This window comes from Sciurus vulgaris (genome assembly GCF_902686455.1).
Source record: "Sciurus vulgaris genome assembly, chromosome: 9".
Lineage (NCBI taxonomy): Eukaryota > Metazoa > Chordata > Mammalia > Rodentia > Sciuridae > Sciurus > Sciurus vulgaris.
Genome location: NC_136469.1, coordinates 28,701,848 through 28,717,090, shown reverse-complemented (window position 1 = coordinate 28,717,090; position 15,243 = coordinate 28,701,848). Strand labels below are relative to the sequence as shown.

The window sequence follows — 15,243 nt, the reverse complement described above, 5'->3', positions numbered from 1 at the left end:
ACTTTTGTCCTAAATATATTAACTATTATTTGTTTGAATTTCCAGATATGAATTTTTTAAAAATTTTTTTTAGTTTCTATGGACCTTTATTAATTAATTAATTTATTTGTATGTAGTTCTGAGAACCCAGGGGCCTCATACATGCCAGGACAAGTGCTCTTTCACAGAGCCACAACCCAACCCCCAGATACAAAATTTTATATTGTTATTTTTGGTGAGTCAGTTTCTTTGTAGTTTCATTTATTTTGCTGTTGCCTCTTGTGTCTAATTGTAATTGAATGTGGAATGATATTGTAAAAGTACAGGATAAATATAATCTCTGTATTGGTATGGTATTGTCCTTGACCTAGAAAGAACTTTCTTTTGGTTGTGAATTAGGGAATGAATCGATTCAAAGCTGGATTCTTGTAGTCTTTTGTAAGAGTTTGCTTTATTTTCGGTTTGCCTGATTCCTACCTAGCATGTAGCCCTTCTGAGGTCCTTTGTAAACCTGGAGTTTTTGCTGTGGCCCTCCTGCATTGGTACTTTCATTATCTTCTCCCTACCCCTGAAAGTTTTGCTTAGCCTTTTTTTCTACTAGGTGATCTAGATAAAACTCACTGTTAAGTTTTTTGAAAGTTTATTTGCAGTGATTTGAGGCCTGATCTATTTCTGTTTTTAAGGGGGGGGTATACCTGGAATTTTTCTTGAAAGTTTTGGGTAATGATCTATGAGGACCCTCCACTCTGTTAGGCTGTGTACATGTTTTTGTCTCCCTTGCTGTTGAGAGTTGCTGACAGCTCTGTTTCTGTGAATAGCAAACACTTCAGTGAGGAAATATATGCTGAATGTTTTCTGTGTGCTTTCTTCTCTAGGATCTTCACTCCTTAAATCTTGGCTGCCTTGGTGTGTAGTTAGCTTTGCATTACTCTAACAAGAATAATTTAGGGATCATTTTATAATGAAGTATATCAGTCAGCTCTTTCACACTGCAACCAAAAGAGCTGACAAGAACAGTTTCAGAGGAGGAAAAATTTATTTGACTTTCAAGGTCTCGGAGATTTCAGTCCATAGATGGCCAAATCCGGGCTGGGGAGATAGCTCAGTTGGTAGAGGTGCTCGCCCCGCAGCACTTGGTACCTGAAGTGAGGCAGAATACTCTTGATTGAAGGTATTGTGAATGAAAGCAACTCAGAACATAGTACCAGGAGTCAGAGAAAAACTAACCTCAGTTCATTATACCCCAAAACCCACACCCCCCAATAACCAACTCACTAGCAATACCCTACCTAACCTACAGATACCACCCAGTTAATCCCTATTAGGGATTAATAACATGGTTAGGTTAAGGCTCTCAAAGTTCATCATTTTACCTCTAAATGTCCTTGCATTATTTCACAAATGAGCGTTTGGGTCACATCTAATATCTCAATCATAACAGGAGGAAAGTTATTTGATTCATGGGTATAGAAATTTGAGGTTCATGGTTGGTTTGCTAGTCCTTTTGAGTCTGGGTGAGGCAGAACGTCATGGTGGGGTATATGGTAGAAGAAGGTGCTTACCTCATGGTGACTGCAAAGCAAAAAGGGAGAATAGGCTGGGTCCCAATATCTCCTTCAAGGCATGCCCTAACTTCCCAGGGTTCACCATCTTAAAGGTGCAGTGAACTGGCAACAGTCTTCAAAACAGGGACCTTTGAGGAACACATAACCCATCTATAGCAGTTGGTCACTTTTTCATTGCCTTTAAAAAGATTAAATCACATCTAATTCCACTTTAATTTTTAGTTGCTTTTTTTGAATGTGTAGTTTGATAGAAGCTAATTTGCTTTTGCTACAATGACAACCTTTTGCTATTACATTCTTCACTCATTTAGCATGAAATAATGCTACCTCATTGTGTATGATATCAGAAGAAGAAATTAAACATCCTTTTATCTTCAAAATAACAAAATATACCACTTTGGAGCCATGGCGCTAATCATGTATAATACATAATATTTATTTGACAATATTCATCTCTTATAGGTTGCTTAGCCAAACAATGAAGGATCATCTAGTAAGAGTAGCAAATGAAGCTGAATTTATCTTGAACAGGCAGAGAGCAGAGGATATTCACAGACATGCGGAATTTGAGGTAAGTTACAACAACACGTCCCTGGTGTGAAGAAATTAGTGTTTTTTAATGGCCATCCTGAGAAACTGCCTAGGTAAAATGACAGTATGGTCTAAGTAAATGTGTTACATATTATCCAAAAATTAAAAATCAAGTTTGTGAAAAAGTCTCATAGAGTTTTGGGATGAGAATTCCTCATGTGTTTAACCCTCTCATCTCAACTCCAACTCATCGGAAAGTTGGCCACAGCAGCTTGTTTGACTGACCCATTTTTAATAATTGAAACTGGATCCTAGCTCTGATGGTTTTCCAATAAAGAAAATTAGCAAAGGACTTTGGACCTCTCTGGGCAAGACTGAGCTAGCTTACCAGAAATAAAAATTTCTGTGGCAAAGATAAGGTCTTTCAGGTTTCTGGAGAGGAACTGAACACAGATGTGTATGTGTATAGTTCTTCTGCCCTTGTGGGTTGAGAACCTTATTTTCTTAGTAGCTGAGGAGATGAGGGAGCATAGAGCTCTCTTCTTGGATCCTCACCAGGGAGACCAAGTGCTTAGACCATTCCTGGAACCCTCTGCTTATATCATGTATGTGTGCAGCAAATATGAGTTCATACTGTGGAGGTTAATGAACCTCTGTAATGTCCCCAGCCACACCTTATGGTGAAAACTAAATTTTGAACTAAAAATTAATGAGAACATTGCTGTATTAACTTTGGAAAAAAGCAATTTCATGTACTACATAGGCCTACTTCTACCATGTAAAGAGCAGATAAACTCATATGTTGTTATTTTTTCTGGCACTTTACAAAAAGATGAAAAGCACTTCCCCACATTTTTAACAAACAGAAAAACCTGAAATTTGTTCTAGAAAATAAACTCAAAAAGAGTTTTCTTCACCTTATACTACGGGTACAAAGTTTTAATCAAAATAGTTGCTAACATAAAACTATCAGTGTAATGAAGAGAATTATATATTGTGAGCACTGAATTTTCCTGGATTTCAAAGATGTTTTATTATAGGAAATCATCAGGCTCGGTTGCGCACATGCCCTGTAATCCCAGCAGTTCAAGAGGTAGAGGCAGGAGGATTTCATGTTTGAGACAGCTCTCAGCAACTTAAGAACGTGGCTTTATAATAAAAAGTAAAAGGGCTGGGGATGTAGCTTATTGGTAGAGTCCCCTGGGTTCAATCCCTCGTACAAAATAAATAAATAAATTATTGGGTATCTACTTACGTATGAGTATATATAGAAAAGTCAGAATTTTAACAGCAGCCCTAAGAAACTTTCTCAAAGTTTTTGGACATGGTTTACATGTTCATATATTTTGTTTTTGTTACTGTAATTATTTTGTAAGTTTGCCTGTGACTGTTTTAGTCAACTTGTTGCTGGACTCAAGGACCCGACCAACCACAATTATAGATGAGAAAAGGTTTATTTGGGGGCTCATGGTTTCAGAGTTCTTAGTCCATAGAAGGTCGGCTCCATTTCTGGAGTTGAGGTACATCATGGTGGGAGAATGTGGCAGAGGGAAGCAGCTCACATCGTGGTGATCAGGAAGCAGAGAGACTCTACTCACCAGATACAACATATATACCCAAAGCCACACCCCAATTCCCCACCTCTTCCAGGCACACCCTACCACTTCAGTTACCACTCAGTTAATCCCTGTCAGGGAATTAAATCAATGATTAGGTGATTTAACCTTTTTAAAAAATCTTTTAAAATTGCTTTTAATAGTTCTATGGGCAGTAGAATGCACTTACTACATATATATAATGGAGTATAATTTTCTCATTCTTATGGTTATACCATGATGTAGACTCTCACTGGCCTAGACTTTATATATGTACATAGTGGTAATAATGTCTGATTTATTTACTCTCCTTTCTATCCCCCTCCCCCTCTCCCCTTCCTTGAATCCCCCCTCTACCTAATCAGAAGTAACTCTTTATTCTTCCCTAGCCCCACCCCCATTGTGAATTAGCAATCCGTATATCAGAGAAAACATTTGGCTTTGTTTTTTTTGGTATTGGTTTGTTAGTTGTAGCATGCCATTCTCCAGCTCCACCCATTACCTGCAAATGCCATAATTTCATTCTTCTTTAAGGCTGAGTAATATTCCATCATATATACTAAACCACATTTTTAAAATCCATTCATCTGTTGAAGGGCACCTAGGGTTGGTTCCCATAGTTTAGCTATTGTGAATGAGCTGCTATAAACAGTGACTGCATCACTGTACTATGCTAATTTTAAGTCCTTCGGGTACTAAACCGAGAAGTGGGATAGTTGGGTCAAATGGGTGGTTCCATTCCAAGTTTTCTGAGAAATCGCCATACTGCTTTCCATAAGGGTGCATCAATCTGTAGTCTTACCAGCATATGTATCAGTGGACCTTTTTCCCCACATCCTCATCAACATTTGTTGTGCTTGTATTCTTTGATAATTGCCATTCTGACTGGAGTGAGATGAAATCTTGGAGTAGTTTTGATTTGCATTTCTGTTAATTGCTAAAGATGTTGAACATTTTTCATACATTGTGATTGTATTTCTTCTGTGAAGTATCTGTTCAGTTCCTTAGCCCATTTTTGATTGGGTTATTTGTTTCTTTTGGTGTTAAGTTTTTTGAGTTCTTTATATATCCTGGAGATTAATGCACTGTCTGAGGTGCATGTGGTAAAGATTTTCTCCCATTCTGTAGGCTGTCCCTTCATGTTTTTGTTTCCTTTGCTGTGAAGAAGCTTTTTAGTTTGAATCCATCCCATTTATTAATTCTTGATTTTACTTCTTGCACTTTAAGACTCTTGTTGAGGAAGTCATATCCTAGGTTGACATGGTGAAGATTTGGGCCTACTCTTTCTTCTCGTAGGCCCAGGATCTCTGTTCTGGTGCCTCAGTCCTTGATCCACTTTGAGTTGAGTTTTGTGCAGGGTGACAGATAGGGGTTTAATTTCATTTTGTTCCATATGGCTTTCCAATTTTCCCAGCACCATTTATTGAATAGGCTATCTTTTCTCCATAGAATGTTTGTGGTGCCTTTATCTAGTATGAGATAACTATTCTTATGTGAGTTTGTCTCTGTGTATGTTTTGGTGCCAGTACCATGCTGTTTTTGTTACTATGGCTCTGTAGTATAATTTAAGGTCTGATGTTTTGATGCCTCCTACTTCATTTTCTTGCTAAGGATTGCTTTGACTGGTCTGGATTTTTATTTTTCCAAATGAATTTTATGATTGCCTTTTCTAGTGCTATAAATTATGTGTTTGAGATTTTAATTGAAATTGCATTGTCTGTATAACACTTTTGGTAGTATGGCCATTTTGACAATATTAATCCTGCGTATCCAGGAGCGTGGGAGGTCTTTTCATCTCTCAAGTCTTCTTCAATTCTTTCCTTAGCATCTGTAGTTTTCATTATAGAGGTCTTTTTCCTCTTTTGTTAGATTGATTCCCAATTATTTTATTTTTTTTTTTGGAGCTACTGTGAATGGTGTAGTTTTCTTAATTTCTCTTTTAGTAGATTTATCACTGATGTATAGGAGCGAGTTTGGTTTATAGGTGTTGATTTTATAACCTGTTACTTTGCTGAATTCATTTATGAGTTTTAGTAGTTTTCTGGTGGAATTTTTTGACTCTCCTAAATGTAGAATCATGTCATAGGCAGATAGTGATAGTTTGAGATCTCTTTTCCTATTCATATCCTTTTGATTTCTTTCTCCTATCTAATTTGGGTTAAGGGTCTTACAACCCAATACCTTTCTGAACCTTCTTGCATTGTCTCACACGTAACTTTTGGGGGATACCTCATATGCAAACCATCACACTATTTGAATGGTGTCCTGGTTGATTCAGTATTGAGAGCTAACACTTGCATTCTCTTAGAACTCTGTAGGCACTGCATTATTGCTTTTATAGGATAGTCAGATATTTTCCCCAAGTTTTAATTTTCTTTTTCTGTCTTTTGTGTGAGATTTCTTTGTCTTTGAAATGAAATTTCTTAACAGCAGTATGTCTCATTTTAAACATTATCAAATTGTCCTGGATCATGGTTTCATATTCAGATTTTTACTTCATTTTTTGGAAATTTTCCTAAATTATGTTTTGAAATATATTTTTTTTCTTTACTTAGTGACACTAATTTATGTTAGATATGTGCATTTGCCTTTCATATCCATTAGATGTCCTCTGATTTTTCTTTACTTGCTTATACTACTTACTTTTTTTTTTTTTTTTCCCTGCAATACTGAGGATTGAACCCAGGGCCAGCACTCTACCACCTAGCTACATCTCTAGCCCACCTTCTTTTATTTCTAGCTTTATTTATTCTTTATTAATTAAATTTTGAGTATTTTCTTTTGACCTTGATATTTTTAACTTATTTATTAAGTCTGTAGTTCTTATGTTTTTTTCCTCATTTTGTTAATTTAGGATCAAAACTTGTCTCCTTTTACACTTACTTTTTTATTATTTTCGAATCATATTTTTATTATTATTTTCTAGAAAAAAATGATAATGGAAAATTTTATTCTTTGAGCTATATTTTCTCCTAAAGTTGTCTTCTGTATATATTTTATAGTTTTACTTAAAAATTTATTAGTTCACTTATTGATTGATTTGTGATAAGTGTTTGGATAACTACCCTGATTTTTCTTTCCATCTTGGTCATACTTAGAATGCTCCTCCTGGGTATTCTGTTGGTTTATGCAGAATGTGCAGCAATTGAATGTCCTAGTACCTTTTTCCCTTCTCACTGTATTACAGATTTGTTTCTTCTCTGAGCTACAGTTTGCTTTCTGCCCAGTAATCTACAGTGCATCATGGAGAGAAAGCTTAGTTGAGGTAGACAAGGAGGCTCTCTTAGAATACTTGGTTTCCCTCTCTTGTAAATTTTTGTGAAATGTTTTCTACCAAGTTTGTTCCATCCTGCTTGTGAGTTGACACTTCTAACAGGGCACTGTGCTTAGGCATGCATTACTTCCCTAGTCAGTTCAAAAGATTAGTCTGGAGTCCACTTCAGATAGCAAAGTCAGCCCTGCATTTTATTTTTACTCCTTGTTTCACCAATTTTTACATTGTGGATTTTTCTAGAGGAAGGAGGTTATTGTACCTACTCTTTTGTTTCTCTGCACATTTAAAGACATTATGAAAAATTCTCAGGATTTGGTGGGTTTACCAGTTGCTTTGGGGTGGTGGGAGCATGGTTAGGAAGTGAGTCTTGCTACTCCCTCAGATCTAGTTCCAGTGTGTTTGTTTCCCCCTTGACATCCTATTAAATTATTGTTGTTGTTTGATGCTTTATATTATATTTCTTATGTTGTTCCATTATTTTTGCTTTTTGTTTGCCTAAAAATATTTTTGATGATTTCATTTCAGGCATTAAAGAAGGGGAAAATTTTTGATTGCCATTTCAGCCTGCCATCCTAACTTAGAACTTATTAGTGTCCTTCCTAGTTAATTGTGGAGAAGTTTACTTTCTTGTAATTCTGAGTTGAGAATGCAGTTTCTTCCTCATATTTGATGATGATGGTTGTCCTATGTGATTTTCGTGTGTGTGTATGGATGAGAGAGAATGAAGAAGGAGAAAATACTTGGAACTGAATGAGGAAAGTTATTTCTTAAGCACTATTATGCAAAGATTCAACTGATTTCATCCAAGCAGTATATATGTTTGCAGTTTAGATGAGCCATGATGGTGCTAATAGTTGTGAATATTGAATAAATCCTTAAGCAGTACCAGGAAATGTCCTGAATGTTGAATAAATATTAGCTAATTTAATCCTTAAAGTAAACCTCTGATGTAGTACTATTACTATTCCTCGTTTTATAAATTTCTAAACAGTCTGAAATAGAAATAACCCAGAGTCAGGAAGTTTAGCTCTTAATCACTAATCTCTGAATTTGTTTCAGATTTTATTAGATCTCTGCAGAATGTATGAATGAGGATTTAACCCTGGAATACATACTTGCTTTATTTTGAGCTATTTAATTCATGCTTTGTCTAGTATACTTTTTCATTCAAATCTTTTTCATCATGCTGTCAGATTTATAATAATATGTAGTAATATTATAAGATATTATAAAATATCCTAAATAAAATATTTCCAAACAAATGTTATTACTTAAATTTTTAGTGAAGGATATATATTTGTTCAACCATTCCACATCAGAGTAAATCTCTACTCCCTACCCCCACCCCCACCCCACCCCTACCCCCAACTGGGAGTTGAACCCAAAGGCACTTTTACCACTGAGCCACATTCCCATCCCTTTTTATTTTGAGACAGGGTCTCACTGTGTTGCGTTGGGCTTTACTGAATTGGTGAGGCTGGTCTTGAACTTGCAATCCTCTTGCCTTAGCTTCCTGAATTTCTGGGATTATAGGAGTGTGCCACTGCACCCAGCCAGAGTCACTTCTTTCTTACTTTCTTTTTTTTTTTGGATACCAGGGATTGAACTCAGGGGCACTAAACCACAGAGCCACATCCCCAGCCCTATTTTGTATTTTATTTAGAGACGGGGTCTGATTGAGTGCTTAGCACCTCACTTTTGCTGAGGCTGGCTTTGAACTTGGAACTCTCTTTCCTCAACCTCCCCAGCTGCTGGGATTACAGGCGTGTGTTACTGTACCTGGCTCATAGTCACCTTTAAGAGAGAAAAAATACCTATTTAATGTTTACTTGTCTTTTATTTTCATAGAAAAATTATCCTTCCTTTGTTTATACAATATACTTTAGTTGATTGAAGCATGCTCACATTTAACATATTTCTAAGTATACTGCTCTCAAATCTTAAGTAACACTCTATGAGACGGATTTTTCCTAGACAGTGTGATTTTAAAGGTTATTTGCATTCAGTCTTGAATTCATGCTGTTTATTCTTAAATATTTCTGAACTTTGTATATTGCTACTTACCTCTATAAAAAAAGAGAGATGTCATGTGCTTAGTAGACCATTTGTGGTTGTAAAGTAGCTGACTTGTTTCATTTATTATCAAAGGATTCATCACAGTATAGATCTGAAATACGTCTCTTTAGTTTATTGCATATTATCATTGGAATGGGCTATCCTTGGCATCTGCTATTGGTTTATATAAGAAGTTCTGTGAATTTCATGGTGTCATTGATTTGGTATACATTTTAATTTTATTTTTCATCTTATAGCTGTAAGTAGAATATTTATTAAAAAATATGTCATGGACCTTTTCTCATAAAAATAGTGTATGGGTGAATATATACATTTCAAGTCAATCTTTTTGTTAAAAAAAGAAAGAAAGAAAAGTTGTTTGTTGGAGTTTTAGTATGTAAAAAATCATGGACTCCATTAATCAATTGCCATAATCAATCCATGCCTCATTCGTTGAAGTTAATTATAATACAGATGTGATCGAAATGACTGCCTATGATTTTATTCTTAGGAATGTATGTATACCTTTAAATCCACTTCAGTAAGAATTTTGTTATGTTCTTCTGTTACTTTAAATTTCATTCAGTATATTGTAGGACTTACTTCTTATTAACTTAAATGGAATTATAAACCAGGTGTTCAGTTCTTTGAATTAGTAAAGATATATATTCCTTCTTATGAAATAAAGGCCATGAAAACATTTGATTTTTTTTTTTCCAGTATAGTGATTGAACCCAGAGGTGCTATACCTTTCAGCTACTTTTCTACTCCACCCTCTTGACCCCACTTTTTTTTTTTTTTTTTTTTTTTAATTTTTGAGATAGGGTCTCACTAAGTACCTAAGGCTAGTCATGAACTTCTTATCCTCCTGCCTAAGCCTCCCAAGTAGTGGGGATTTAATCGATGCACCAGTGTACTCAGCTTGTTCTAAGCTTTTAGAAATAAATCTTCATAACAATCCTTTGAGGTAAATATTGGTATTGTCATCCTCCTGGTTTTATAGATGAGAAAACTTGAAGCGCAGAGAGGCCAAATAATTTGCTCTGGGTCATATAGCCAGGATGTGGGAAAAGTTGAACCCACGAAGTCTGATACAGGGTGTAAACTCAGAAGCACTTTGCTGTGTGACCTTCTACTAAGTGGTTTAGTGCACATTTGTTTATTTCAGCAACAAAAGAAGTCTGTGAAGTAAGTACCCAGGATAGATGGAGAGTGTGAGTTTGAGCTATGTACAGGGTCACATAGTAAACCAAGGATTTTAAGGCAGAACTTGGGTCTCATGATAGTGACCCTGTACAGACTGCCCTCATGTCCTTTGTTGATTTCATCGTTTCTGAACTGTTTGGCTGGGTGGCATTGGTGTAGTGGTGAGCATAGCTGCATTCCAAAGTGTTGGACTGTTTCAATAATGTATCACTGAACATATCTTTTATAGTTCTGAAGGAGTGTGGTGCATATTAACAAATACCCATGCAAATGATAATTTTAGGGGTAATTATGATGAAACATCCACATTTTCTTTTCAGTACTTGCATTTTTATCATAATTTTTATTTAAAAATAAATGTTAGTTTGTATACAACAGTGAAATTTACTAAAGTTTACTAAAAAATTTACTAAAGTTAAGAATAATGAAAATACAAAGAATGTGAATCATTCATTGTTTAGTTTTAATAACTCTTTATCTGAATGTTTTCCTAATTTTAAATAATTATAGAATTTAAAATCACAAACATAGTATACGGATTTTGTGTACTCTTTATTTCCTATTTTACATACACAGAGGCTCACTTACTTATTCACTCACCAAGTTAGAACCATAAGCCTGCTTCTTTTATAGTCTTAACAGCAAATAACTTACTGTGAGCAATTTGTCATTCATGAATATTTTGAAAATACTATTTATAACAGTTGTTTGATATCCTGATATAAATAGGTAATTATTTTACCATTCTCTATTCTTAAATACTTAAGTTGTATAGTTGTTTGATATCCTAATATAAATAGGTAATTATTTTACTATTCTCTATTCTTAAATACTTAAATAGTATATATTTTACTCATATATATAAAGCTTTGAGGAATATTTTAAATTCTTTTTAGTTCTGATTTTATCTTAAAGTGACAATTTGCAATCAGAGGTTAAGTTCTTTTGTGTATCTTCACACTTTTATACCCTTTCACTGCTCCATAGTTGAATAATTTTCAACTTTATAATTTGAAGCATGGGGACACTTGTTTTAAAATTTACATTACTTTTATTACTAGTGAGCTTCAAACTGCTTCGTTATAATTGGGAGTAGTTTTTACATGTTCGTTTTCTTTGCTTATAAGCAAAATCTGTGTCAGTGATTTCTTTACTTATTTGGTTTTTAAAAATATTTTTTAGTCGTCAATGGACCTTTATTTTATTACTTACTTACTTGCTTAATTTATATGTGGTGCTGAGGATGGAGCCCAGGGCCTCATACGAGCCAGGCAAGTGCCTACCACTGAGCTACAACCCCAGACCTTGTTTACTTATGTGTGAATGACTTTTTATATTAAAGGTATTACCCTTTCTTTTATTTGATGTTTATTTTCCCTCAGAGTTTTCTTTTTATTGTCAAATTAATTACACATTTAAATATATCGTTATGTATCTTGCATTTAAATTTTAATATAAATCTTTTCAGACTTTAAAACTGGTAGTCATACCCAAAGGGAAAAGATAGATGAATTGGACTTTATCAAAATTAAAAAAAATGTTTGGGATCTTAACAGTTAGTATGAAGAAAGTGAAGAGGCAGCCTGCATAATTGGAGAACACCTGCAAGGTCTTATTTGTGATGGTGTCTAGAATCTAGAATATATAAAGAATTTTTACTCCTCAATAATAAAGAGATAAAAATTTTAAAATGGTAAAGAATTTGATTAGATACTTCTCCAAACAAGATATATAAGTGGCCAATAAATACATGAAAAGGTGCTCAGTATCATTTTTCATTAAGGGAATGCAAATTAAAACCACAATGAAATACCACTTAATTTCCCTGTATAGCTATGATTTTAAAAGGCAATAATAAGCACTGATAGCGAAATGGAGAAATTAGAACCCTTGTATGCTTTTAGAATGTAAAAGGATGCAGCCATTCTGGAAAACAGTCTGGGAATTATGTGGTAAAATATAGTGGTACCATTACTTCTATAAATCCCTGAGAATTGAAAACACATATCCACACAAAACTTTGTACACAAATATTTATTGAAGCATTATTCCTAATAATATGTAATGGCATAAACTCACATGTCCATCAACAGATTAATGGATAAAAAAAAGTGAACTCTTCATATGATGGAATATTATTCACGTGTGTGTATGTATATGTATTGTATATATGTGCAGATATATAAAATTTATGAATAATATATGTATTTACATATATAAAATTTAAAGGTTGAAATAATATGTTAGTATAAATTAAAGTCATGTCAGAAATCAGTTAAGAGGAAAATAAATTTCTGTGACCATAGTACATTCATTTAGCCTCAACAGTGCTTTGATGGGTTTATCTAATTAATGACAAATGGCATTAACTATTTTATGTTTCACTAGTTCATATAAATTAATAACCTTTACCAGAATATTAATATCTAATAATACATTTTAATATAATGTATTTTCTAGGCTTAAGTATAATTTTAAATATTTTTTTGTTGGGCTAACAAGTATAATGTATTCTTAGGCTATGGGTTTTTTTGTCCTCAAATTTATTTTAATCTATACAGTCTTCAAATCTGAATTTATGATCATCATTGGATACTAAAAATTACTTGATACTTTTACATAACTTCCAGTACTCTTTGTAAATTGTATTCAGCAGCCAGCTTCTCTGCATGATTTCTCTTCGGTAATTAAATTTAGCATTTCCAGCTGCTAAAAAATTTGTTGGCCTTTTCTGTTCATTTGTGTTTCCTCATGCATAAAATGTAAGACATCCCTCCAATAGTTTCCATTCTTTGAGTACCATCCTATAGAGTGGGTTTGGCAGTTATATTGTATGAATTGTTTATTTTCTTATTCAATCTTAAATATGAATCTAAAATATTAATCTTACTTGTTAATGTAAATATGAATTGAAGTATATCACATATGTGATTACCCAGAATATCTTACTTATAGTAATTTATAAGGAATTTAGTTTTTTTTTCCCTTAGAATGCCAGACTAGGTTACTGTTAATGATGCGTAATTCTGGATACCTATATTTTCTCTGAAAGGGCAAGGTATACACATTTACATAGAACTTACGTTGGGCTAATTATCACTGGATTTGATGAATGTTTTTTGATTGTAAAAGAGCAGAATAATTTTAAGTAGAAGAAATAAATCTTATGTCTGCTCTTTTATAGAACTTTATTTGAGATACTTTAACTGAATTGTATTTAACTGAGGGGTGATTTTTGATATGATAGTTTTTTGAAAACCTGTTTGCTGATACCACTAAGCTATGTATGTGTCTTCAGAGAATACCAGGCCTACATCTCAAAGCTCATTGTTCTCCATTATTGCAGAAAACACTTTTCATAGGTAATGTAGTTCTTATAATAAATCATAAGCATTTAGCTGTAGCTTGCTATTTTTAGTTGTCTCAAATGGTCATTCTTTAAAATATTAATGATTTATATATGAACAGCCAACAAAAGTCCAGATACAATTTTCATCTGTGGATTTATTTAGAATTATACCACATAAACTGTTAATATTCTTTGTTGTTTGTTGAGATTCTGATTTGACCAGTGCATGCATGATACTTTTACATAACTTCCAGTACTCTGTGAATCATGTTCAGTAGCCAGCTTCTCTGCATGATTTTCTCTTCATGATTTCTCTTTGGTAATTGTTGATTGGGCAATTTTAAGTATTTGCCATATAAAAACTGAAATTCTAAACTTTTGGCAGAAAACAGAATGGTAAATATTCATGACTTTGTATTTGAACATAGATTTTTTTTTCATATAAGACCAAAATCACAAATAACATAAGAAAAAATAAATAATTGGGTATCATTATATTAAAAAAATTATATATCACAGGACATTTTCTTTATATTGAGAAAGTGGAAAGAAAACATACAGAATGGGAAAATATTTGTAGTTTATTAAACTAACTCCCCACATCTGTTTGCTTTTTATTCTTTACCTTATAGTACATTGTTAAGTTCAATTTATTAATGTAATAAAGTGACATTACATGAGATGTAAGAACACAAATGTTTTATTCGACTGTTACCATCTTTAATTTTTCTATGTTTTAAGCAGAGTATTGCCCATGCAATATAACTCAGTTGATTAATCATTTTAATTTTTTTTTTTTTTTTTTTTTTGCCGTTCTGGGGATTGAACCCAGGGCCCCTGTGCTTTCGAGACAAGCTCTCTACCAACTGAGCTATCTCTCCAACCCCGAATCATTTTAATTTGATGATGAAAAGTTGTGCCTAAAAGAGTAATAGAGGTTTAGACAAATTATTTATGAAATGGAAATGCTAGTCCTCAGATTCATATTGAGTTGCAGTTGGCCTAATTAACCAAAACAACCCTGAAAAAGAATAAGAAAGTTGGAAGAACTTCCATTTTTCTATTTCAGAATTTGTTACAAAACAGTAATAATCAAAACAGCATGTTACTGACATAACCAACACTATATCGAACTGAAATAAATCCATACATCTAAGGCCATTGTTTTGTTTTTTGATACTGGGGATTAAACTGAGCAGTGCTCTACCACTGACTTACATTTCCCAGCTCTTTTTATTTTGTATTTTGAGACAGGGTCTTACTAATTTGCAGAGACTGACCACGAACTTGGCAATACTTTTGCCTCTCAGGTTACCAGGTCCCTGAGATTACATGCTTCACTGGGCCTGGTTAGGTCATTGATTTTTGATAATGGTCCCAAACCAGTTAACGATAGAATAGTCTTTGACAAATGGTCCTGGGACAACTAGATATCCCCATGCAAAGGAGTAAAGTTGAACCCCTACCTCATATGTTATACAAAGATAACTCAAAATGAATACTTGACCTCAATATAAAAACTAAAATCCTTTTTTTTTTTATCAGAAAACAGTGTAAATCTTCATGACTTTGAATTTGGATATAGGTTTTTGGATATAATACCAAAAGTACAAATAACATCAGAAAAAACAGATAATTGGATATCATTAAAATTTAAAAAATCGTGCATCACATAACACTTTTATATCA

At 33.7% G+C, this 15,243-nt stretch overlaps 1 protein-coding gene across 4 annotated transcripts in view; it reads left to right on the top strand.

The window, feature by feature from the left end:
• LRBA (LPS responsive beige-like anchor protein) overlaps window positions 1-15,243 on the top strand; it is a 723,813-nt gene that overhangs the window by 291,478 nt on the left and 417,092 nt on the right. For all 4 annotated transcript variants that reach the window (XM_079154183.1, XM_079154182.1, XM_079154184.1 and 1 more), the window contains exon 36: window positions 2,007-2,115. In XM_079154183.1, the coding sequence (XP_079010309.1) occupies window positions 2,007-2,115 (109 nt within the window). The remainder of the gene's footprint in view (window positions 1-2,006; window positions 2,116-15,243) is intronic.